The 26,505-nt window shown below is 39.1% G+C and overlaps 1 protein-coding gene across 5 annotated transcripts in view; it reads right to left on the bottom strand.

The window, feature by feature from the left end:
- KLHL7 (kelch like family member 7) overlaps nucleotides 1-26,505 on the bottom strand; it is a 122,416-nt gene that overhangs the window by 32,166 nt on the left and 63,745 nt on the right. For 4 of the 5 annotated variants that reach the window (XM_049894152.1, XM_049894150.1, XM_049894149.1 and 1 more), the window contains 5 exons: nucleotides 11,184-11,286; nucleotides 9,799-9,892; nucleotides 9,361-9,485; nucleotides 3,828-4,003; nucleotides 493-667 (listed from right to left, as the gene is read on the bottom strand). In XM_049894152.1, coding sequence (XP_049750109.1) covers nucleotides 493-667; nucleotides 3,828-4,003; nucleotides 9,361-9,485; nucleotides 9,799-9,892; nucleotides 11,184-11,262 — 649 coding nt within the window. In that variant the 5' untranslated portion in view covers nucleotides 11,263-11,286. Of the gene's footprint in view, nucleotides 1-492; nucleotides 668-3,827; nucleotides 4,004-9,360; nucleotides 9,486-9,798; nucleotides 9,893-11,183; nucleotides 11,287-21,990; nucleotides 25,700-26,505 lie in introns of those variants that run through there. The other variant, XM_049894147.1, reaches the window with a different exon arrangement.

Below are 26,505 nucleotides of genomic sequence, written 5' to 3'. Positions count from 1 at the left end.
AGAAATGGTGGGTAAAGAGATTGGCAAACATAGATAAATATAAACACGCTCTGATTATATTTTTTAAAATTTGTAATATCCCACTTGGAAGGCTAAAATGAATTTCAACTGGATCTATGATTTAAAGGTAAAAAAGGAAATTCATAAATGCACAGGAGAAAAATTTAGGTGATTAAAAAAAACTCATGTTGGAATAGAGAAGACCTTTCCAACTATATCACAAAACCCAGACATCATAAAGCTACTGTATACAAAAGTAGAGAAAGCGTAAGTAATTTTTACATTCTATCACACACCCCCCTATAAAATAAGACCTGAGGAAAGTCTCCTCCAGGTGTACAGCTGAGAACCCCAATGAAGTATCTAGAAAAGCAAAGGCTTGAATATTTCTTTCTGGTTACTCTGCGCCATTCTAAAGGATTTTAAGTCCATGAGAAACTGGCTACATGATCAGGTTATAAAAGGATATAAAAGAATATTAAGTCAACTTACTTATCACCATCTTAAGGCATTCAGGATTGTCTTGAATAAGTGGCTCAGCTTGTACTGTTTTACTTAAGAAATTCTTTGATATAAGAGGAAACCTGACTTTAGCAAGGATATCAACCATAAATGGCTGGCGATTAGGTTCATCATATTTCAGCCACCTGACTGCAGCATCATAAACCTAAGGGGGAAAAACAGCATCGTGAAGTCCATGGATGGCAACAACATTTCTAATTACCTATGTTCACTGTCTCATCAAAGAAGGAGGCCTCATTAGAGACAACCTCTTATTTCCAACATTTTATTCAAATATTTGCTTCTATCCCCAAACACGTGCCTGTACTTCAGAACACTTTATACATCGCTCTAGTGATTCCTGTATGTAATGTTTTCTAGAACTATTACTACATAATGTAATGACAGGGATGATGTTGAATTTATGACTTTTTTTTTTTTTTTTTTAACAAAACAGCTTCCTTTTGGGAAGGAGATTCTGATGTACATTTGCACTGAAAAAAATCCACTGGTCAATGATAATTTCAATATATGCTTAATTGGTCCCAAGAAAATAGGTTATTTCCCAAAACGCTTTTCAACCCAGGAGATATGAAGGTCACACATAATTTGATTTCAATCTTTATTCTTGGATCATGAACTGACACACATTATCTGCATTCCAGAAATTTTAAGATATAAAAACTCTATACTTAAAAAACAAATCACAGGATATTGTCTTCCAAAATGACATGGTAGCATTCATTTAACTGCACTGACCAAGTCCAAGTTCATTAACGTGATATGATATACAAATCATGGAACACATTAAAAACAAAATTTATTATCTCATATATACACATCTACCACACACTCAAATTGTTTGAGCTGATTAAATATGTTAATTATGGTGTGGTATTAATAAGGCCCAAGTTTTGATCTCCCTATGAATTCGTTATTTTTATGGGAATTGGTCAATTTTTTAAATAAACTTTTTATTTTAGAATAGTTTGATTCTTTAGAAAAGACACAAAAGCAGTACAAAGAGCTCTTACATACCCTGCATCCAGTTGCTAAGATGTTACATTAATATGATACATTTATCACAACTAACCAACCAATAATTGATACGTTATTATTAACTGAAGTCCATACTTCTTTCAAGGAGCCCTGGTGGCCCAATGGTTGCTAACAGAAAGGATGGCAGGGTGAACCCACCCAGCAGCTCCGCAGAAGAATGACCTAGCAATCTTCTCCTATAAAGATTACAGCCTAGGAAACTCTATGGGGCAGTTCTACTCTGTCCTATAGGGTTACTGTGAGCAGAAAATCGACTGGATGGGAGCAACCACCATCACCACCTTTTTTCAGATTCTTTAGTTTTTATCTAAAGAAGCTCTATCTCAGGGCCCCCATCCAGGATACCCCATTTCATTTAGCCATCATGTCACCATAGGCTCCTCTAGACTGTGACAGTTTCTCAGACTTTCCTTGTTGTTTGGTAACCTTGACAGTTTTTAAGCATTCTGGTCAGGTAGTATGTCCTTCAACTTGGGTAGTCTGATATTTTTCTCATGATTTGATTAGGGCTATGTTTTTTTGGGAGGAAGACTAGAGTGGTGAAGTGCCATTCTTATCACATTTTATCAAGGGTATATGCTATCAACATGACTTATCACTGATGATGTTAACATGATCATCTGGCTGAGGCAGTGTCTATGAAGTTTCTTCAGTCTAAAGTTACTCTTTTCCTCCCTTTCCACATTGTGCATAAATCAATTAATTTGGATTACAGAAATGAGTTTTTTCTTTCTGTCCAATCAGAACTTCCAGTTCCAACCTGCCACTTTCAAACTGATTCTTTGAGCCATGAAGAACACTAGGCAAAAGAACATGGCTTAGTACAAACTTTTAATCTTTAGAACAAAAGTAACCCAAAGCGCATGATTGTCTTATAGTACCTGCAGTAGTTTCTGGGTGGTGCAAACTGTTAAGCACTGGACTAGTGGCCGAAAGGTTGGTGGTTTGAACTCACCTAGTGGCACTTGGGAGATCTGGTATTCTGCTTCTTAAAGGTCACAGCCTTGAAAACTCTATGGAGCAGTTCTACTCTGCACAATGAGGTTGCCATGAGTTGTAACTGACTTAACAGCAACTAAAAATAAAAGTAGTTTCCCATTGCTGCTACAACAAATTACCACAAACAGTGGCTTAAAACAACACAAATTTATTATCTTATGGGGGAAGTTATGAGTCTTAAGCGGGTCTCAGTGGGTTAAAATCAAGGTTCCAGTAGGGCTACGTTCCTCTGAAGGTCTAGGAGAGAATCCACTTCTTTGCCTTTTCCAGCTTTTAGCGGCCACCTGCATTCCTTCACTTGTGGCCCCTTCCTCCATCTTCAAAGCTTGCAGCAAAGCCGGTCTAGTCTTCCTCACATTGCATTAGTCCGACACTGACTCTCTTGCATCCCTCATCCATATCACATTTGGCCCAACCAGATAATATCTCACTGTCAAAGCCCTTAAACTAAATCACATCTGCAAAGTCCCTTTTGCATGTAAGGTAACATTCACAGTCTCTAGGGATTAGAATATGGACATCTTTGGGCGAGACATTATTCTGCCTACCATAGTACCCAAAAGCTTTATCTCTGTCTCTCAAATAGCCAGTCCTTACAAGCACCCAAAGCTTACTCTTCCTGTGAAACACTTTGGAACAGGGCTTTGAACCAATTCTGCCTGGTTCAGTCATGACCAAGGAAGTGTCACCAGAACAGACCCGAATTTTTAAAGTTATGTTAAACTGGAAAGATACCTGGAACAGGAAAAATTATGGGTCAAAGCCCTGCTAGAAACTTAATCTACCTGTTAAAGAACAAGGACAGCACACATGTTGCATAGCAACCAAATCTCTTGCCCTTGGATTCTGAGCACAGTCCGAAGCAGTACTGCCCCGTTCAAAGATGGTGGTCAACTGTGCCACTTTGAATGTGTGTCACTCTCTTACACTCGTGCCAATAATCCAATCTCACCCATCAGGGTCCTGAAAGGGTTCATTACACATCTTCCGAGTCTCCCATTCCAGGGGTTCAAGCCATAATTTTTCCTATTCCAGGTACCGTGCCAAATCTGCAAACTATAAAACTTTGGGTCTGTTCCTATTTCTCGTCAGCCATGACTGAACTGGTTTGAATCGGTTTGAAGCCCCACTTTGGAATTCCCTATTTAGTGTAAAAAAATATTCTCTCCTAAAGTGGTTATTTTCCTTGTCATGTACCCAAACATGAGGTATAAGGAGTCGATAAGGACATTTTTACTAATGAAAGTGTGGGAGGGCAATGTAGTCACCTGATCCTCTGCTCTCACAGTCAGAGTATCCTGGTTGAGGAGGTGTGTTACTCGTTTAACATCAAGTTGTAGAAACTCATCAGTTTTGTAAACTTCAGTAAAATGCTGATGAATAAAGTCATCTGCAGTTGCTTTCAATTCAGGACAGTCTAGACACTCTGCTAGAACACTTATACCTAAATGCAGAAAGAAAATAAAAGAACAGAAAATTGCTTTTACAAAAACGAAATATACCTTAAAGTATGACTCCATGAAAATGAGACTGAATCAATTTCATAAATCTGATGATGCCTGATAAGAAAACTTTTACTATTACCTTATTTCCTTTTTCTTACTGACTGCACTGATGAAAACCTCCAGCACAAAGTTGACTAGTAGCATGTTTTCCTGTAAAAAATATTTGCTGTAGGTTTCTGACACTTATAAAGTTAATGAGGTATTCTATTTCTAGTTCAACAGTGTTTTTTTTTTTAAGACATCAGGAATGGGTACTGAAAACACAAAGGTTTTCATCACCTGTTGTTACAAGTATTTATTTTTCTCTTATAACTGTGTTACTATAGTAAATTATATTAAAAGATTTCTTAACACTGAGCCATTCTGGCATTTCTGAAGTAACTCTTACCTGATTAGGAACTATTCTTTTTAAAAATACATTCGTTGCTGGTTTTAATTTGCTTATTATTATTTTAGTGTTTTTAAAAATCAGTGCTTCTAAGTAAAAGTAGCTAAAGTTTTATATGTGTTTGCATGTGTGTATACACAGGCATGTTCTTTGTCTAATATTGGCATCATTACTACTCTTGTAGAATGAGCTGGAAAGTTTCCTATCTTTATAATTTAGAACAATTTAAATTATATATGAGTTAATCTATTTTTTGAAAGTTTGGCAGAATTAACACATAAAACTATCAAGCCTGGAACATTCACTAGGAACAGATCTTTACCTTTTCAATTGTTTCTGTTTACCGGTTACTGTTCTGGTTACTAGTTTCAGGTTTTCTACTTTTAAAGATAATATTGGTTGTCTTTTGCTTTCATACCTATAGTTGTTCTTTGATCTGTTCTTCTTGATCAGATTTGTTAAGCTTGTGACTATTTTATATTCCTCTTTCAAACAATTAGCTTTTATTTTTCTGGCCAAGTCTACAGTCTATTAGTTTTAGTTTTCTATTTCATTAATTTCAATAGTATTTTCTTTTACTTTAAATTAGGTATTTTAAAAATTATTTTTCCTTCCTCCTTGAGCAGAATACTTAGGTTTAAAAAGAGTAAAAATAAATACATTTATTTTGAAAACATTATAAGATGACAAATTTTCTTCTAAGAAATGCTCTGATCATATTCCAAAGGTTTTGATTTATTGTGTGATTAACGTCATATGTTTCTATATATATACATAGCCTGTAAGTTTATTTTCAATACTTTTTTAAAAGTGCTTTTCTAAATAACTCTTCAGTTAAATTTCTAAGTGTACAGAGAGGATGGGGGAATAGCTATCCTTTTGTAGTTAATTTCTGGTTTTACTGCACTGTCATCAGAACATGGCCTCAGTCTCTTCTCTTTTAGATACTCAAGATTTAGATACTCTCATTGGTATTAATAGATACTCCAAAGGTGCCTGAAAACAATTTGTATTTTTATTACTGGGTAAAACCTTCTGTGATTATCTACCTCTACAAATTTGTGTTATTGAAATCCTTACACTTTTCAAGCCTGATGTTTAGGACTTCTGGGCAGTTCTGAGTTACTCAATAGCCTTTCATAAATTTCTCTTCTGTTTAAACCAGCAAAAGTCCATTTATTTTGCTTGTAACTAAGAAGCCTGACTAGTTCATCCCTTCTGTGAGTTCTTCACACCTTTCACTTGGTGTAGTACTTCCCCCTGCCTACTTTTCTCAGAAGGGATCTAGGTGATTATACATTGTGTCCTTGAAATAGTCCAAATAAATGATGTCTTGGAGTACAATCCCTTTTCCCTCCCCCTATCATTTGCTTTGGGTTATCATTTGCAAACCTTGTGTTATTGTCTTCTAACTTTGTGTTGCAGATAAAAACTTACTGCCCTTCTGATTTTCTTTTCTAAGTAACCTGTTTTATCAGTTACCTACTGCTGCAAGACAAACAATCCCAAAACTCAGTGGCTCAAAATAACAAAAAATGTGTTACTTCTCACAATTCTATGGGTCACCTGAGTGGTTCTAGTCTGGGCCGGTTTGGTTGATCTCTGCAGTCAGCTAGTTGCTTGGCTGGGGCTGGATGGTATAGAATTGCCTCATTCACACATCTGGTAATAGGCAAACTAATGGGTCTAGGAGGCCTCAGATGGAATAGCTCATCTCTGCCCCCAGTGGTCTCTAGCCTTCAAGAGCTCCCAGTAGCAAAGGAAGGCAAGCCACAAAGTGCAAATGCCTTTCAAGCCTCGGGTCACATTTTTAATGCCCAGCGGGCTAACCCTAGTAGCATAGTGGTTAAGAGCTACGTCTGCTAACCAAAAAGGTCAGCGGTTCGAATCACCAGGTGCTCCATGGAAACTCTATGGGGCAATTCTATTCTGTCCTATAGGGTTGCTATGAGTTAGAATCGACTCAAGGGCAACGGGTTTGATTTTTTTCATTTAGTGGGCTAAAGCAAGTCACATTGCTAAGTCCAGATTACAAGAGGAGAAAATCAACTCCCCCTCTTAACAGGAGGAGCTACCAAGTCACACTGCAAAGGGGTGTCACACATAGGGATAGAAAGAAATTGTCACTATTTTTTGGTAATCTATCATACCTCTTCTCTCTGAAAGTTTAAAAATTCTTTTTTCTAACTAATCTTTTCTATTGTGATAAAATATACATAAAATTTACCATTAGTGACATTTAGTACATTCACAGTGTTGTCCCACCATCACCACTATCTAGTTCTACAACATTTTCATCATCCCAAATGTTAAGTTCTCTCTTGATCTTTGGAAGTGAACAATATCACTAGGGTATATCTAGAAGAGGGATATCGTAGTTCATTGATTAGGTCTAGTACTCAGTATAAGTTAGTTTTTTTAAACCCAAATAAGTTCTCTTCTATGATTTCTTCGATGACTGCTTTTCCTCCATCTGTTCCTTCTGGAATTCCTACTTCACACTGGTGCCCCTGATCTTTCGTCCTAGTCTTTAAGCTCCACTGCAACCTGTCCACTGTGGATGTTAATACTGGTGGCATAGCTTCCAGTATCATAGCAACATGCAAGTCACCACAGCATGACAAACTGATAGCTGGGTGGTAGGCAGACAGACTAGGAAGAAAGGCCTGGTGATCCACTTCCAAAAACTAGCCAATGAAAACCTTATGGATCACAACAGGACAACACCCAATCTGCTTGCTCCAGAAACATCATTAAGAGAGATCAATCACTAGAGGACTTCCTATCTGGTGAAGGAGGGGGCCAACAAGGGCGTGGGGGACCCTTTGTGAGACGGATTGGCACAATAGCTGCAATGACTCAAACATGCTGGTGATTGTGAGGATGACTCAGGACCAGGCAAAATTTCATTCCGTTGTACATGAAGTTCCATTGTACATGAAGTACACTTGATGGCAGCTAACAACAACTATCTTCCTTCCTCGTCTTTTATCTTTTCACTAACGGTTTCCATTTCTTTGCATTATTGTTTTGCATCATAAGATAGTTTCCCTTGTTTGATCTTCTTTAGTAAATTTTTTAGGAGTACCCTTTCTACTTTTCAATTAAAATGAATTTTAAAACTGGAAGATCTTAAAGTTTTCTTTTTCTTTCAAATGTATCCTTTCTACTTTTAAGTTCCTTTCCATTTCTTACAATTTGCCTACAAGAGCCATTCATTTTGGCTGTTTGGCTTGGTTTTCTCTCCCTGAAACTACGGGATTCCTTTAACTTTATATGGTCTTTGCCCAGTTTCACAAGCTGCCCTATGTTCCTTTAGCACTTGTGCAAGTCAGATTGTTGTGATCTCCTGGACAGCAGAGAATTGACAGGTAGTGAAACCTAAGAGGGAGTTCTTCTCCAACTGGCTCCCAGGGAGAGCCACACCCAGGGCTAAACAAAAAGCAGGCAGAAGCAGTTCCCCTGGGTACTGAGTGGTTTTAACTGGCTGGGCCACTGTCTTCACTTAAGGCTTAGCCAGGTTTTAGGCTGCTGGGCTGTCCCTCCCTCCCAGCTTTGTAAACAATGATGACAGAAGCTATCCCTAGGTAAAACTCCTAAATGGTCTCCTCAGAAGGCTACAGCCTAAGATGTGCTTAGCACCAACTCACTGCAGGTGCTTTTTATCTCCACATCTACTCCTACTTTAGCTGTTTTTCTTTCTAGCTGAATCAACTAAGAAATTTAGAGAGCTAGGGAGTTAGAAAGTATACTCAAGCCATTATCTTCCAAGATTTTACTTAATTACTTTCTCAGAATACGTTTTATAAAAATATTTGTTTATAAAAGAGGAAATAAATTTAAATCTTAGGAATACAGAATTTAATTGATGGATGGAACCCAAACTACAGCCCAGAGAGATGGGGGACTCATTCCAGAGTGTCTGTTGCACAGATGAGATTAGAGGCTAGTCTTTTATGTTCTAATATAGGTATCTTTTCAATATGTGGAGCCCTGGTGACACAGTGGTAAAGAGCTTGGTTGCTAAACAAAAGGCTGACAGTCTGAATCCACCAGCCACTCCTTGGAAACCTTATGGGGCAGCTCTACTCTGTCCTATAAGTTGAAATCAACTCAACAGCAGTGGGTTTGTTTTTTTGTTTTGTTTTTCAATACACAGACTTGTGACTACCTTTTAAAAAATTTCATCAGTATATTCATTCGCATAGCTGTTCCCCTTCCTGGTTCCACCCAGTCCAATTCCTTTTCTGGGTACTAGGCCAAGTCTCATTCTTATCCCTTTTCCCTGGCTTTCCCAACACCACCAGTTGTCATCAAGTTGATTCTGACTCATGGCGACCCCATGTGTCAGGCTAGAACTGTACTCCATAGGGTTTCAATGGCTAATTTTTTGGAAGTAGATTACCAGGGCTTTCTTCTCAGGTGCCTCTGAGTAGACTACATTATTTGAATTCCAATTCCAGCTCCTCCACATACTAGCTATGTGATCTCTGGCAAGTTACATAACCTCAATTCCCCCATCTGTGAAGTGGAGATGGTAATGTCTGCGAGGATTAAATGAGACAATCCAAGTAAAGTATCTAGCACAGACTTTCGCATATCCTAGGTGCTTAAATAAAAGTAAACACTTATGTTTGTGTTATCATATACCACACCACCACCACCCAAATGCAATCCCTACTTCTTATCCCAGATACATGAAAACCCATTATTAAAGTCATTTTATATTCTGGAAAATGTTGATGCAATATTTAATGGGCCTGCTGCTACCCAGGTTAATAGGTACCTCCCAAGCTCCTCTTAAAATTCACTACTAGAAAATGTCCTAGTGGGCAATGTCTTTAAGGTTGAATGAGGATCCTATAACTTTTTTTTTTTCTTTATTAAAGTACGTATGTGATTTCTTACCAAGACAATTTGAAGCATCAACTTGTTCTTTCAAAAAATCAACACACATTTTCTTCACAGGTTCAATCTGGTACTGGTTCGCTGCATCTAACAATGACTGCACGTTGTTGCTATTCACAGAAATCCTGCAAATTAAAGTGAGTATTAATTGTCCACAACTTTTTATAACTTAAGTAATACTACCATAGAATATATTGTACTAACACCTGAAATTAAACAAAAAATTAAAGTTTTCCAATCTTTGATGGTTACTGAAAGAGAAAGAAAAAAAATAATAAAAGTTTTCCTTCCTAGAATTAGCATGCTGTAGAATCCTCAAATCCCTCTGTCCTTGTAGCTCTTCTTTCTGAAGAATTTGGAGCATGTCAGTTACAATGCTTTGCCATGATAGATACCAACCTTATTCCCCTAAAACAGAAACGATCCTTTTTAACTCACCTAGCAGTATAAGCAAATTCCACCAGTTGTTCAATAATGTCAGGTTCAGCATCTTTGAGTTCTACTTCAAAGGACTTTGATTCCAGCATGTTAGCTAAAATGAAAACAATGAACATAAATGGCATCAGTACTACCCCTAGTTTAACTGAGGAACCAGAACATCCCAGGCCATGTTAAACATGGAGAGGAATAACAAGACGAATTTCTCTGGAAGAAAACACTCTTGAAAGCTAAACATTCCCATAGTAAATACAAATTCATTTTGTATACTTGCGATGTGCCTGAAATGAAAATAATCCAAAAAATTAGTGTGTTGTTATGTGCTGTCGAATCAATGTTCGACTCATAGTGACACCATATGATAGGATAAAACTGCCCTATAGGATCTTCTAAGCTGTAATCTTTATGGAAGCAGACTGTTCTTTCTCTTGCAGAGTCACTGGGTGGGTTCGAACCACCAACCTTTCAGTTAGCAGCTGAGTGCTTAACCACTGTGCCACCAGGACTTCTTCACTAAAAAAAAAAAAAAGCCCAGGTGAACAGAGTCATAAAACTAGATTTAGTTTTTCCCCACCTCCTAAAATAATTTAGTAGCACTCTTTTAAATTGCTACTAGCAAAGCTCTTCTGATACAGCTTGAACAAACCTAAACTAACAATGACAATTACACGTAAGTCATCTATAGCTTGCAAAGCTCTCACATCTCCTAAAAACCTTGGGAGGTGGCCAGGGTACCAAACAGAAAACTTGCAGCGGACACATGTACATAATCTGATCAAACTCATAAACAGTACTAAGTAGGGGAACCTGAACTTGGATCCAGTTCTCAACTCCAAATCTAGGGTTCTTCCTAGTACAGTAAAATCTACGAACGGTGGAACCTGTATAAGGCAGAAACTTGTCAGAGAGGGAAAACTCAAATATTATTTTCCACTTAGACAAGTGATAGAAAAGTGGTAAGGCTGCAACCTGCAAAGGCAGAAACCTTTCGAGACCCAGAAAAACAAGGCAGTCCTGTTGAGTTCCGGTTCTCATAGGCTTCACAGTATAAGCTATATATCACTTCTTTTTTCTTTTTTTAAAGTTTAACTTGCTAAATAAAATGTCACAAGATTTACCTGCTCTTTTGCCTTTCCACCTGATGTTAAGAAGCATATAGGGAATTCAGGTAGAAGCCATTATTTCCATCAATAAGGTATTTGGCCCTTAGATCTAATTAAAGGACATTTTTCTTTTGGTCAATCATCATGATGTCCACTTCTCAATCTGTTTACCGTTCTATGGCCTTAAGTACTTTAAAAACTAGGAAAATAGCATATTTTCATACAGACCCTACCTTGTTCTGAAAGAAAAAAAGATGACACGTTTTATCTACAGATACTTACTTGTGAACATTAAGTTAAAAAAATGACTGGCTGCAGCAAGGACAACACGGTGAGCAGGTATCTTTCTTTCTTGGACCATGAGAATCACATCACACAAAGTTTTCTAATCAAAAGAGAAATATATAAAATCAAAAGGGGCGCATTAGGCCTAGCTTAGTGATACATACAAAAAAGACGCTTAGCAAATGATTTAACTCTAATTTCTGTTTAAATCCAGTCTTTTTCCAGCACAAAATTTGTTTACAAGATGTACATAGGAAGAACATACAGAGTTGTTATCATGTAGTATCAAAAACTGGCATTGAGTTCAAATAGTTGGGGAAAAAAAGGAAAGAAAAGTTCCTTATAATCAGAAAGGAAGACTACTAATTCTTCAGGGAAGCCAAACTTTTTTTTTTTTATATACACAAATTTTAAAATAATTCCATGGTGAGCTTTTATGAGGGATATTAAATGACATAATGACAATATCTTTGAGTTTTTCAAACTCAACAATCTGCTTTTGTATGATTTTTTAAAAAATTATCTTTGATAAAATCCTGAGCATACTTCATATTTCCCATGAAAGCAGCCTTCCACAGATCTAACTTGAAAGAGAAACACCTCAGAATACATAGCAGATGAACCAAATGTTTGTTGGGAAATCTTTCCCTACTAACACTTCCATCAAATACACTTCTGATAGGAGCTGGATGACAAACAAGTTTAAATTACTGACCAAGGACAAAACACCTGCTGAAAGAAGGCAAATCTAATACTTAATTAAAATATTGGAAAAATGGAATATTAGAGGAAAAAAGTTTAAGGCTTACTGGAACCCTTAATGATGAATTTCAAGGAAAAATGTTTTTGTCAAATGAAATTTCAATTTCTTAGTCAAGTTAAAGAAATAATGTACAGGTTAGGCTCACAGAAAACTGTCTTCAATGTGTCAAGGACTATGGTAGGCACTGGGAATATAAAGCAAGTGATATACTCAGAGTAAAAAAATCTTTATCACTCATACATTTAAAAATGGTTTAGTACATCAGAGTATAATGCATTTTGCACATTTTAAGTATTTTATTGAAACTATTAATCTAGTTTCTGATAGATACATCACTGCTATTTCCTACTTTATGAATAAAAACCTAAGATGACAATGCTTAGAATGAGAAGGGAAAACAGGCCCCAAATAACAGGCTAAGAGATGAATGAAAGTTTATTTTTATGGATTATCTGAGATTTTATTATAAGGACTATAGACTAATGTTTAGAAATTATATGTAGGTTACTTATACCTAAAGCTGTTTTTATCCCCATAACCTGCAGTCATCAAGTTGATTCTGACTCACAGCGACCGTACAGGACACTGCAGAACTGCCCCATAGGGTTTCCAAGGAGTAGCTGGTGGATTCGAACTGCTGACCTTTTGGTTAGCAGCTGTAGCTCTTAACTACTGCGCCTTCGGTGCTCCTTTATCTCAGTAGTGTCTGAAATTTTTTAATTTTGATTATCTTTTATTTGGGGAACAAGTACAAAGTAGGCACAGCTCTCAAGTTATTCTACCACGTTATCACACCAAAAACCAAGCTATTTTCTTATTACCAAACCAAGCCAATCAAGTTGCTTAGAAAAAAGGAAGAAGTAGGGGAGGAAGGAAGGTAGGGAGGAGAACAGCAAGCAAATCAGATCATAAAGCTCACACGGGAGAAATCTATGGCTGCTGATGGGAAGTTCCAGAAAATGTAGGGCTAAACCGAAATTTAGTGAAAACCTTTCCAAGGCATACTCAAGAAGAGGGAGTTTTAGTAGAGCAAATTTACAGGAATTTAGGGAAACAAGAGACATCTTTGAATTGCATTGATTCAATCTAACATTAATCTCCAGCTGGATATTAATGCTGCCTGTGGTGGGGGAGAGAGAGGTGCAAGGTAGGAGGAATCTTTTGTATCCAAATGGTACATTTATGTGACTAAACCACAATAGGTAGCTTTCAACTGCAGAGGAGATGGGGCTGACCTAGAAAGAGAGGCTCCTCCTGCTTTCTGCCGTCTGGGGAAGACATGTGCATCACAGACAGGAAGTGGGAAGGGACAGAACCTTACGTAAACTGGAGAATATGAGAAGTAACAAGTCCTAGATGAGAGGAAGAGTAAAGCCCCAGCTTTTAGACAATACGTGTTCACTGGGTAAAACTTGAGAAACAAATCCTGTAATCCTTCTTTCTATTGATGTCCCCCATATACATATTTGCCCCACACTAGGTGGGTGAGTTCAGTTCAGGGGGAAAAGAATAGCAAGCCGAATTTTTTTTTTTTTAATGATTTTTATTGAGCTTTAAGTCAACGTTTGCAAATCAAGTCAGTTTGTCACATGTAAGCTTATATACACCTTACTCCATACTCTCCCCCTAATGAGTCAGCCCGCTCCCTCCTTCCAGTCTCTCCTTTCGTGACAATTTTGCCAGTTTCTAACCCTCTCTACCCTCCTATCTCCCCTTCAGACAGGAGATGCCAACACAGTCTCAAGTGTCCACCTGAAACAAGTAGCTCACTCTTCGTCAGCATCTCTCTCCAACCCATTGTCCAGTCCCTTCCATGTCTGATGAGTTGTCTTTGGGAATGGTTCCTGTCCTGGTCCAACACAAGGTTTGGGGACCATGACTGCCGGGATTCCTCTAGTCTCAGTCAGATCATTAAGTCTGGTCTTTTTTTTTTTTTTTTTTAATTAACTTTTATTGAGCTTCAAGTGAACGTTTACAAATCAAGTCAGACTGTCACATATAAGTTTATATACACCTTACTCTGCACTCCCACTTGCTCTCCCCCTAATGAGTCAGCCCTTCCAGTCTCTCCTTTCCTGACAATTTTGCCAGCTTCCAACTCTTTCTATCCTCCTATCCCCCCTCCAGACAGGAGATGCCAACACAGTCTCAAGTGTCCACCTGATATCATTAGCTCACTCTTCATCAGCATCTCTCTCCCACCCACTGTCCAGTCCCTTTCATGTCTGATGAGTTGTCTTTGGGCATGGTTCCTGTCTGGTGCCAACAGAAGGTTTGGGGACCATGACCACCGGGATTCCTCTAGTCTCAGTCAGACCATTAAGTATGGTCTTTTTATGAGAATTTGGGGTCTGCATCCCACTGATCTCCTGTTCCCTCAGCGGTTCTCTGTTGTGCTCCCTGTCAGGGCAGTCATCCATTGTGGCCGGGCACCAACTAGTTTTTCTGGTCTCAGGATGATGTAGGTCTCTGGTTCATGTGGCCCTTTCTGTCTCTTGGGTGCATAGTTATCGTGTAACCTTGGTGTTCTTCATTTTCCTTTGATCCAGGTGGGTTGAGACCAATTGATGCATCTTAGATGGCCGCTTGTTAGCATTTAAGACCCCATATGCCACATTTCAAAGTGGGATGCAGAATGTTTTCATAATAGAATTATTTTGCCAATTGACTTAGGAGTCCCCTTAAGCCATAGTCCCGAAACCCCCGCCCTTGCTCCATTGACCTTTGAAGCATTCAGTTTATCCCGGAAACTTCTTTGCTTTTGGTCCAGTCCAGCTGAGCTGACCTTCCGTGTATTATCGTCCTCCCCTTCACCTAAAGTGGTTCTTATCTACTAACTAATCAGTAAATAACCCTCTCCCACCCTCCCTCCCTCCCCTCCTTGTAACCACAAAAGTATGTGTTCTTCTCAGTTTTTACTATTTCTCAAGATCTTATAATAGTGGTCTTATACAGTATTTGTCCTTTTGCATCTGACTAATTTCACTCAGCATAATGCCTTCCAGGTTCCTCCATGTTATGAAATGTTCCACAGATTTGTCACTGTCCTTTATTTATGTGTGGTATTCCATTGTGTGAATATACCATAATTTATTTACCCATTCATCCGTTGATGGACACCTTGGTTGCTTCCAGCTTTTTGCTATTGTAAACAGAGCTGCAATAAACATGGGTATGCATATATCTGTTCCTGTAAAGGCTCTTATTTCTCTAGGGTATATTCCAAGGAGCGGGATTTCTGGGTTGTATGGTAGTTCTGTTTCTAAATTTTTAAGAAAACGCCAGATAGATTTCCAAAGTGCTTGTACCATTTTACATTCCCACCAGCAGTGTATAAGAGTTCCAATCTCTCCGCAGCCTCTCCAACATTTATTATTTCGTGTTTCTTTGGATTAATGCCAGCCTTGTTGGAGTGAGATGGAATCTCATCGTAGTTTTAATCTGTATTTCTCTAATGGCTAATGATCGAGAGCATTTTCTCATGTATCTGTTAGCTGCCTGAATATCTTCTTTAGTGACGTGCGTGTTCGTATCCTTTGCTCACTTCTTGATTGGGTTGTTTGTCTTTTTGTGGTTGAGTTTTACCAGAATTATATAGATTTTAGAGATCAGGCGCTGGTCGGAGATGTCATAGCTGAAAATTCTTTCCCAATCTGTAGGTGGTCTTTTTACTCTTTTGGTGAAGTCCTTAGATGAGCATAGGTGTTTGATTTTTAGGAGCTCCCAGTTATCTGGTTTCTCTTCGTCATTTTTGGTAATGTTTTGTATTCTGTTTATGCCTTGTATTAGGGCTCCTAAGGTTGTCCCTATTTTTTCTTCCATGATCTTTATCGTTTTAGTCTTTGTGTTTAGCTCTTTGATCCACTTGGAGTTAGTTTTTGTGCATGGTGTGAGGTATGAGTCCTGTTTCATTTTTCTGCAAATAGATATCCGGTTATGCCAGCACCATGTGTTAAACAGACTATCTTTTCCCCAATTAACTGACACTGGGCCTTTGTCAAATATCAGCTGCTCATATGTGGATGGATTTATATCTGGGTTCTCAATTCTGTTCCATTGGTCTATGTGCCTCTTGTTGTACCAGTACCAGGCTGTTTTGACTACTGTGACTGTAAAATAGGTTCTAAAATCAGGTAGAGTGAGGCCTCCCACTTTGTTCTTCTTTTTCAGTAATGCTTTACTTATCCGAGGCTTCTTTCCCCTCCATATGAAGTTGGTGATTTGTTTCTCCATCACATTAAAAAATTTCTTTGGAATTTGGATCGGAAGTGCATGGTATATATAGATGGCTTTTGGTAGAATAAACACTTTTACTATGTTAAGTCTTCCTATCCATGAGCAAGGTATGTGTTTCCACTTAAGTAGGTCCTTTTTAGTTTCTTGCAGTAGTACTTTGTAGTTTTCTTCGTATAGATCTTTTACATCTTTGGTAAGATTTATTCCTAAGTATTTTATCTTCTTGGGGGCTTCTGTGAATGGTATTGATTTGGTGATTTCCTCTTCAATGTTCTTTTTGTTGATATAGAGGAATCCAAGTGATTTTTGTATGTTTATCTTATAACCTGAGACTCTGCCAAACTCTTCTATTAGTTTCAGTAGTTTTCTGGAGGATTCCTTAGGGTTTTCTGTGTATAAGATCATGTTATCTGCAAATAGAGATAATTTTACTTCCTCCTTGCCAATCTGGATGCCCTTTATTTCTTTGTCTAGCCTAATTGTTCCGACTAGGACCTCTAGCAGAATGTTGAATAAGAGCGGTGATAAAGGGCATCCTTGTCTCGTTCCCGTTCTCATGGGAAATGCTTTCAGGCTCTCTCCATTTAGAGTGATGTTGGCTGTTGGCTTTGTATATATGCCCTTTATTATGTTGAGGAATTTTCCTTCAATTCCTATTTTGCTGAGAGTTTTTATCATGAATCGGGTTGGACTTTGTCAAATGCCTTTTGTGCATCAATTGATAAGATCATGTGGTTTTTGTCTTTTGTTTTATTTATATGGTGGATTACATTAATGGTTTTTCTAATATTAAACCAGCCTTGCATACCTGGTATAAATCCCACTTGGTTGTGGTGGATTATTTTTTTGATATGTTGTTGAATTCTATTGGCTAGAATTTTGTTGAGGATTTTTGCATCTATGTTCATGAGGGATATAGGTCTGTAATTTTCTTTTTTTGTGGTGTCTTTACCTGGTTTTGGTATCAGGATTATGCTGAGGAAGCTCAATTTTATGCTTAGGTCAAAACCATGTTCTTCAAGCCATCTTCACCTTTAACGTATCTGTCACCTGTGACTATTTCTCAACTATTCAATACTAGTAGAGGAGGAAGGTTCCTCAAAACCATATGCACAAACACTCAATGCATCATAGAGTGAGACCAACTTTGGTGGCGGCTTTAGTACTTGTAGCCATGGGGGCTTCTACAGGAAGAGTTCTTTGGTCTAGGAAAGACTGACCTCAATATAGGCAGGAATTTAGGCAACTGTTGGTGGAATGACTCTCTGCTCTCTTTAACACGTTTGCCAGGCAGTACTGTAGGCTGGGATTTGAAATTGCAAAAGGCAGCTAGGTTCAACGTAGGCTCCAAAGCACTGCATGAGGATGGGGTTTCTAGTTTTTAATAATATGTGCTGCCATGAGTGGGAGGGATGCAATGAGCTCCCCAAATTCTGTTTTCCATTGTGTCCCAGGGAAGAAACTGAGGAATTACTAACATTTGGATTTATGTGGCTTGTCAACAAGGTTGGGTAATCAGTCCCTCTCAGTGTGATTTCCAAATGGCTCTGGATATTTCTGGATATAAATCCCTGAGCAGACTGCAGATTGAACTATAGTTGGGTGGTGTGATGGTTAAGGTGTGTCAACTTGGCTGGGCCATGATTCTCAGTGGTTTGGCAGTTATGTGATGATGTAGTTTGGCAGTTGTGCAATGATGTAGTTATCCTCCATTTTGTGATATAATGTAATCACCTCCATGATGTGATCTGATGTGGTCAGCCAATCAGTTGTAAGGGGTGTTTACTTGGGGATGTGGCCTACATCCAATATATATGGACGTTCTGGCAAAGCTCGTTGGATTTTGCTTGCTTTGGATCCTTCATCTGTCTTGTCGTCATCTGACCTTCAGTTCTTGGGACTTAAGCCAGCAGCCTGCTGTCTTACCTGCCAATGTTGGATTCGTCAGCCTGATGCCTGACCCATGGACTTGGGGCCTGCCAGTCTCTACAACTGTATGAGCCATTTACACACACACACACACACATGCACACACACACACGTTTCACTGGTTTTGCTTCTCTAGAGAACCCAGGCTAATTAAGACAGGTAGTAAATTTAAATCACTGAAAATATAAAGGGAAATGGAGCCCTTATTATATAGGGGGTAAATCATCTCGGATAGAGATACTAAAAAAGTCTCTGTCTTAGTCATCTAGTGCTCCTATAACAGAAATAGTGTAAGTGGATGGCTTTAACAAAGACAAATTTATTTCTTCACAGAAAAATAGGCTAGAAGTCCAAATTTAGGGTGTCAGCGCCAGCGGAAGGCTTTCTCTCTCTGTTGGCCTTCTCATCAATCTTTCTCCAGACTAGGAGCTTCTCAGGTGCAGGGACCCCGGGTCCAAAGGACTCACTCTGCTCCCAGTACTGCTTTCTTTCCCCCTCCCTGCTCACTTCCCTTTCCTTTTTATCTCTTGAGAGAGAAAATGTGGTGCAGGCCACACCCCAGGGAAACTCCCTTTACTTTGGATCAAGGATGTGACCTGGGTAAGGGTGGTGTTACAATCCTACCCTAATCCTCTTTAATATAAAATTACAATCACAAAATGGAGGACAAATACTGGTAATCATGGCCTAACCAAGTTGACACATATTTCTGGGGGACACAATTCAATCTATGACAGTCTCAATAAAGCTGTAATAAACCCAAAGGCCAGGAGAAAAATTAAAAAGGCCTCTCTCTAGGAATCATGTTTGTTCAGAAAAGCAAGAAAAACAGGATTGTACTTAAACACACATAAAACCAGAATAAGGCAAGTGAGAAAGTGAAAGAAAAACAAAGGAAGGCACCAAGATTAACCTGGAGGAAAAGGAAGATTTCCTTTGTAAAGGGAAACATATGACAAGCCAGACCTGGAGAGAAAAAGGAGATATATTGTGCAATAGCTGCTCTTCAAAAGATGGAACTAGGAAACTTTTTTCCCTAGTTCCATCTGTTAAAGAGCAACTATGTCACACTGTATTACCTTTTTCTTTTGGTATTTGTTGTTACTATTGGTATTTTTTCCTGTAACTATTTCAAGGAAGGCATTATGGACCAAAGAGATATAATCAAGGAAAAGAAGTAGAAATTCAAGAGTCAACTAAAACAGTTCTCTAAGAAAGAGCCTGGATCAAGGCAAATTTTTTAAGATTCCCCCGTGAAGGTCAATAAATCAATAAAATAATTAAAGGGCCACCCTTAATAACTGGGACTATAAGTGATTCCAGTAAATTCAGATAGATTTGAAAAGGGGAGAGGAAGATGATCAGCAATAGAGTACTTCACACATTAGTAAGTAATTTTCAGGTCTATATAGGTGGGAAGGGAGTCCCTGGGTGGCACAAAATGGTTAAACGCTGGACTAATAACCCACTCAAACTCAGGGGCACCTCAGAAGACAGGCCTGGTGATCTGCTTCTGAAAGATCACAGGATTGAAAACCCTATGGAGTAATTCCACTCTGCACACATGGGGTTGCCATGAGCCAGGAATGACTCAACGGCTATGGAGTAGTTCCACTCTGCACACATGGGGTTGCCATGAGCCAGAAATGACTCAACGGCAACTAACAACAACATAGGTGGGAAGACAGGAATGGCACATTTGGCACTGTGGTTAAGCACTTGGCTGCTGACTGAAAGGTCGGTGGTTTGAAACCACCAGCCGCTCTGTGGCTGTTTGCTTGCATAACCACTTATAGCCTTGGAAACCCTATGGGGCAGTTCTACTCTGTCCTACAGGGTTGCTATGAGTAGGAATTGACTCGATGGCAATGGGTTTTTGGGATAGGGGAACATATCTGGGAAGCTTGTGGAAATAAGACTCTATGGAAGGACACTAGATCATGTTAAAGGGAAGCCAAATAACTCAAACATAATCCAGACCCAAGTTAGGTAATTCCCCGTAACTGGAATTACCCTCCTAAAGGTGATGGAGGCTGGCAGTAACTGAATCAATCCCGAACACACAGACCCCGTATTTTCTGTGATATGAGAAGTTCTGTAAGAAAGGCATATGCTAGTAAAATGAACATCCAAAATCACAAGGCAAGGAAAACGAAGAGAAGTATTCTGATTGAAACTATTAGTTCTACACGAGGTAGAAAGGAAAGGACTGTTGTTAAGCAGGTTAACAACTCTGCTGGGGCTGCCTAAAAGGAACAGATATACAACAGAGAAAATGAGACACTAGAGACATAGCCCATTTCAGCACAAATAGGTGACAGAAAGGAACATATCTGCTGCCACTGAGTTTCTAAGGCCTGGAATTCATATACTGAGAAAAGGCAAGGCTTTGAGAAGCATGCTGTAAAGGCTATCTTGCAGGCCTTAGGGAAATCTGTTAAAGGCCTCCAGCTGACACAAACGCAGAGGAAAGATGAAGACTTGTCCAAGCGACAAGATTCATAGATATAAGGAATTCTAGAGCAGGACAGAATCATTCTGGGGAGACAGTGGTGCAGTACAATCAGGAGTATCAGAATCCTAGTAGATCACTCTTCTCCCAGATGGGAGGGAAGACTTTGTCTCTGGACAGAACTCAGCCATTTCAGCACTGAGTTGCCAGGAACACAAGGTTCAAAGGAAAAATGAAAATTAAGTTTTAAATGTGCAGGATGGACAATAAGGGAAATAAAGGAAACTCCAGGAGACCTGGTAGCTGAGTGTATCATGCTGGCAAATTTCAAACATTTTCTACAAGAAAAAGAATGCATCCCATGCCAGAGAAGCATCACTGAGTATAGATGAAATCCCTTCCATATTTGATGAATAGCACCTCTATCACCCTCTAGACAGCCAACACAGACTGGCAACCTGTCCAAGTCAAAAGCCAAGATTTTCTTTTCTCATGTTTTCTTTGAAAGCCCTCTGTCACCTAGAAATCTAACATTTCTAATCTGGTTTTGCTTGGGAAGAATAATGTGGGTTAGGACTGTACAGTGTCTCAACATTTGCACTAACTACTTACTGTGAGGATGAGATTTGCTGGCATCTTTTCAGGTTAATGAATGTGGAGATGATGCTGTGCTAATCTTAAGTGTCCTAGGTTACCCTTGGATGTACTGAACAAGTATGGCACTAACTACAAAACTGGAGAAATTCAGCTTTGGAGGTGCTGAACTACCTAAATCCATTCCAATCGAAGACAGCCCAGGCTGCAGCTGCTGAAGTGCCTTGATTCTACCCCAACATTTAAAAGAATGTCTTCTGGCTGAGACTGAGCAGTAAAAGAAACCAAGGAGAGAAGGCATTTGGACTTCAACAGCCTTTAATTTTAATTCAAATGGCAATCACACATGTGGGGCTTCAGCTTCTCTCTGAGAATTTAAAATGAGAGGGTTCATAACATTCAAATTTAAGGGATTTTATGTTGCTAGTAAAATAAACAAAAAAACCCATTGCTGTCAAGTCCATTCCAACTCATAGCCACCCTATAGGTCAGAGTAGAACTGCCCCATAGAGTTTCCAAGGAGTGCCTGGTGGATTCAAACTGCCAACCTTCTGGTCAGCAGCCACAGTTCTTAACCACTATGCCACCAGGGTTTCCTTGAATGACAAGTTGGCTGAGAAAAATTTGAGATGGAAAATGGAAGTGAACTTTCAGCCTAAAGCAGTATAAGACCTGGGGTTTATATAGTAGATTTCTACCCATTCCAAAGCTTAAGCTGGTTTTAGGAGGATACACAAAAGAACAGTTATTGGTAGAGGAAAGCAGCCTCATAAAGGCAGAAACAATACTGCCCTGACAAAAATGCTGTCTACCCAAAAGGAGAGTCATACCCCAGGTTGATCTTGGGCTGGATTACAGAGCCAAAGGTTGGGGGCATGTGGATAAAGCCCCAATTCTTCTCTCCCGTTCCAACATTTCACAGTATTTCCAAGAGGACAGGAAAAGATTTCCACCTTTTTATCCATCCCTCCTATGGAAGAATGAGAAAATGGCTTCCATCATTCGATACTGGGCAGATATGGCGGCATGTTAGGGATCTCAGGCCAGGTACCATGCTAGTCATCTGGGACTGGAGCAACAATCTCTTTAATGAAGCAAGAAGAAGACAGAGTTGCAAGCCCTGGGTGCCAGCTAGCTAGAAAAGGAACTGAAACTGTTTTGTAAGCCAGAACGGTTTTATATTTCTGGTAGTGTTTATTTCGTTCCAGCTCCTTTTTAGCAGTCTATTCAAAGTTCCTGCCTGGCTTCCTCATGATAAAAGGAACAAAGGGAAGGGATTTTGTCCACAATTGGGCTAAGGCACATAAGGTATAACAAAGCACTCCCTGTGCCACTAAGAAAGAGAAAACCCAAAAGACAAGACAAACTTTGAAATAGGAACTGATAACTACTTGGTCTACTTAACTTCTATTGGAGGTAGGGTCTGGTACTTGAATTCTACCATTCAGTCCTCTGCCAAGTCTTAACTCTGGGAGCCTATGTGAGGATCAATAGCCCAATGAGCCACAAAAAAACACATTATTGACAGTTCTCTTCCCTTGTGTGCAGTGCTTCTCCGGTAAAACGAAGTTGGAAAATGAGGCTTTGCCTGATAAGCCACATTAGCTTTTCTACTCAACCCTGCATATCCCAATAATGGAAATCTTGGAATCTGCATATTCATATGTCCTGCAGGGGGAAATAAAAAGATAAGAAATGGCTGGGCCCAAGCCCAACTTAGGAAGTCTACCATAAGACACACCTTATCTGTCCTCCTTAACACAAGGAGATCAAATTAGAAGAATGTGGGTCTCTACACAGTAATTTCACCATTAATAAAACAGCAATGTTTTTAACTAAATTAGATTAGCAACCTCTCATCTCATTGGATAAAATTAGGAAGAAAGATGGATATGAGCTCAAGATACCTCATTGCCTTTCCTTTGGGTGGTCAGAAATGTTCTCCCTTTCCAATTCCCTCAGTTCCTTTGCCTCTGCCTCCAACACCACACAGACAAAGATAACACAGGCACACACACAGTCTATTCTCCTTTCCAGGAAAAGATTTGTATCAGTGGTTTTCAAGTTTTTCTTTAAGCAGCAGAACCCATTCTCAAATGATCTGATCTCATATAATTTATACATAGAGAACAGTTTCACTACAGTCAGATGGAGATAAGAGGCTCCTCTCGCTGTTGTGCTTAATGATTCACTTACAAAAAATTGTTTCCTACCTCAGCAACAGTGGGTTCTGTTAGTTTAGAGATACTGACACCCAAAAGAATGATTCCACCAGGGAACGTAACAGAATTGGAAGTTAAGATTGAGACCTGGCCAATTTGGCCTCATCCTGCCATTGGGTAAAAGGAATAGAAGGATTACATTTGGCTAGGTGTACCTGGCCATTAAGGAAAAAAAAAAAAAGTTGGTGCTCTACTCCATGGGGCAGAAGATGGATGAAACTCAGGCAATCCCCAGGGATACAATCTACTTTGGGGGAGAGACAGTCTTCTGTGGGTCTATTGAGCTTCTACACATCTTCCTGGATATGCCAAGAATGCAAGGCCCTGACCACTCTTTACTCAGGGTACCATTTCTTAGCATTGTTTGCAGCAAGCAACCTTAAGAGTTAAGGTGATGCCTCCCTCCAGAATAAAGAGCAGACTTGCTTACTGCTTGCTACAAATGCGGCATATTCTTCAAGCTGTGTTCCTCAGCTCCAACACTAACACACTGTGTGTGTAACATCCATCTGGGTCCTCCATGTTGCCGTCATAGGACTGGGGAGGGGGGGACAAAGGAACTGATGTACACATACTAATGCTCATGCTGCCTGCTGTGCTGTGAGTAATGAAGTCCACTGCCTCTGACTCAGAAGTCTGATATCTTCCGCCAGCATCCATGAGACAGTAACAGGCTAACTACTTAGCTTATAAACCAAAAACCAAACCCAGCAGTACTGACAAATGTGGTAAACGTTAATGGAAGACTAAGACTGTACAGGCAAGACCAAAGGCTCTTGATATCTAGGAATAAAGGAATGGGTTGCCCCACCGGATAAAGAAACCTGAAGTGTTGGCTAACGACAAAGAATAGGAATAGGCAGTGAAGGAGGAAGTCATAAATATCACAATTGTCTTCGTCATCTAGTGCTACTGTAACAGAAATCCCACAAGTGGATGGCTTTAACAAACAGAAGTTTATTCTCTCACTGTCCAGTAGGCTAGAAGTCTGAATTTAGGGCTTAAGCTCCAGCTCCAGAGAAAGGCTTTCTCTCTCTGTCTGCTCTGTAGGAAGGTCCTTGTCATCAGCGTTCCCTTGGTCTGGGAGCATCTCTGCACAGGAACCTCAGGTCCAAAGGACACGCTCTGCTCCCAGGGCTGCTTTCTTGGTGGTATGAGGTCCCCATGTCTCCCTGCTTGTTTCTCTCTTTTATATCTCAAAAGAGACTGGCTTAAAACACTATCTAATCTTGTAGATCTCATCAACAGAACTGCCTTTACTCCAACTTACTAACATCATAGCGATAGGATTTACTACTTCGAGATGTGAGAAAATAAATTTCTCTTTGTTAAAGCCATCCACTTGTGGTATTTCTGTTACAGAAGCACTAGATGACTAAGACAGTAAGCAAAAAAAAAAAAAACTTGGTGACTTTAAACAAAAACATATAGGAATGAGAATAAGGGCATGCATGCTTGTGTTGAACAGCCACAGGGGTGGACTGTAGTGGACATGTGTGGATTCTGGCTATGTAGCATCCAACTTCCTCTTCCTATTAGAATTCCAAGTTCCCATTTCGAGAAGAACTCCTCATTATGAACTGCCTTGGTGAAAGGGCAATTCCCAGAACGTGCCTTTCACTATGGAAGTCGAAAATCAGATTTTTTTAATTCACTCCTTAGCAGCGCCAAGATCTGGCAAACGTTCTAGCCTAGTTCCAGTATTTGAATCCTCAGCGAGTGATAGAAAGATGGAAGCAAAGTCAAGGAAGTGGTCAAGACTGTTCCTGCATCGTAACCTCACTCTAGGGTTCTGGCAACTTAGCTTCCAGAGAACCACTGGTTCTTGCTTATCTCCAGCCTGTGGTAATGCTGCAAGCTCCTGATATTCTTATAAGTAATGATTTCTTCTTAAGATAGACAATAGATTTCTGTTGTTTAGTAGGCTTATTGCAATAATAACAGTATCAACAACATTTGTATGGTGCTGGATAATTTATTAAGAATTTTCACATTCTTTATTTTACTTGTTCTCAACATCAGTAAAGCATTTAACTATGATATTATGTTCACTGTTGTGAAGATAATGTATAAGACTTAAGAAGTCATGACTTGCCCAGTGTAACACAGTAAGGAGATAAGAGCTAGGGTTCACATCCAGATCTATTTGATTCTGAAATCCATGTTATTTCCACTAGCATGATGCTTCCCACAATAATGTGGGAACATTACTAAACACAACATTATCCACAGAAGTTTTACAGAAAACATTACATCATTTTTTATGATTTTTTTGCAATAAAAGTTTATATTAAACTGTGATTCAAATTAATTCTAGTTCAAAAAGGTCTAAAAAAGAAATAAGCTAATTTAATCTTGGCACATTATTTTCCAGTAATCTAACCTTATACAGGTATAAAATTTATGACATTTAGCATACATAGATAATACATTCTTAAGAGTGTCTTTTAAATATTATATCAACCAAATTTTTTACAGGAGTTCAACTGAATGTAAGCAAATTATATGCCATATTATTATGTACTAAAATATATAAAATACTAGCTATTTCACTGATACGAATCTCTGTAGTAGACACTAACTAGAGTAGCTATCAGTCTTACAATGGCCTCATCTCAGGGGAAAGTCTTAATACACAAGAGGAGCCCCACCATGGTCATGTTGCACTACGTGGACCTATTCCCCTTACCACAGAAAACCGACTCAAAGGTTTAACACTTAACCAAAACTAGGCCAATCAGATCCTCCCTCCCCAGGAATTTGAAACTCAGATTAGGAGTAATCACAGCTGAGAGGCATTGAATGTAATGTCCTAGGAAAAGACTACAGATGTCTTTGCAGCTGTCCTGATTCTTGCCCTTCCCAGCTCAATTGTCTTTCTTCTTAGAGATACTAGAGCTTTCTAGTATCTCTAGATACTACTAGAGTTTAGAGAAAGAACATTTAGTCTATCCTGGGAAGTCTGGGAAGGCTGCACAGGAGGCAAGTCTTTGTCTACGTACTCACCACTCTATGCCTCCTTAGTACTTTAACATCTGCTTCCTTTATGGGAGAATTACATGCTATTATGAATTTGTGGATGGGGAATTTTCTAAGATCTCTGGGTAAGTTACTTGAGAATGT

Source organism: Elephas maximus, chromosome 8, assembly GCF_024166365.1.
Source record: "Elephas maximus indicus isolate mEleMax1 chromosome 8, mEleMax1 primary haplotype, whole genome shotgun sequence".
In the NCBI taxonomy this organism is placed as follows: domain Eukaryota; kingdom Metazoa; phylum Chordata; class Mammalia; order Proboscidea; family Elephantidae; genus Elephas; species Elephas maximus.
This window is presented reverse-complemented; position numbering and strand designations above follow the sequence as displayed.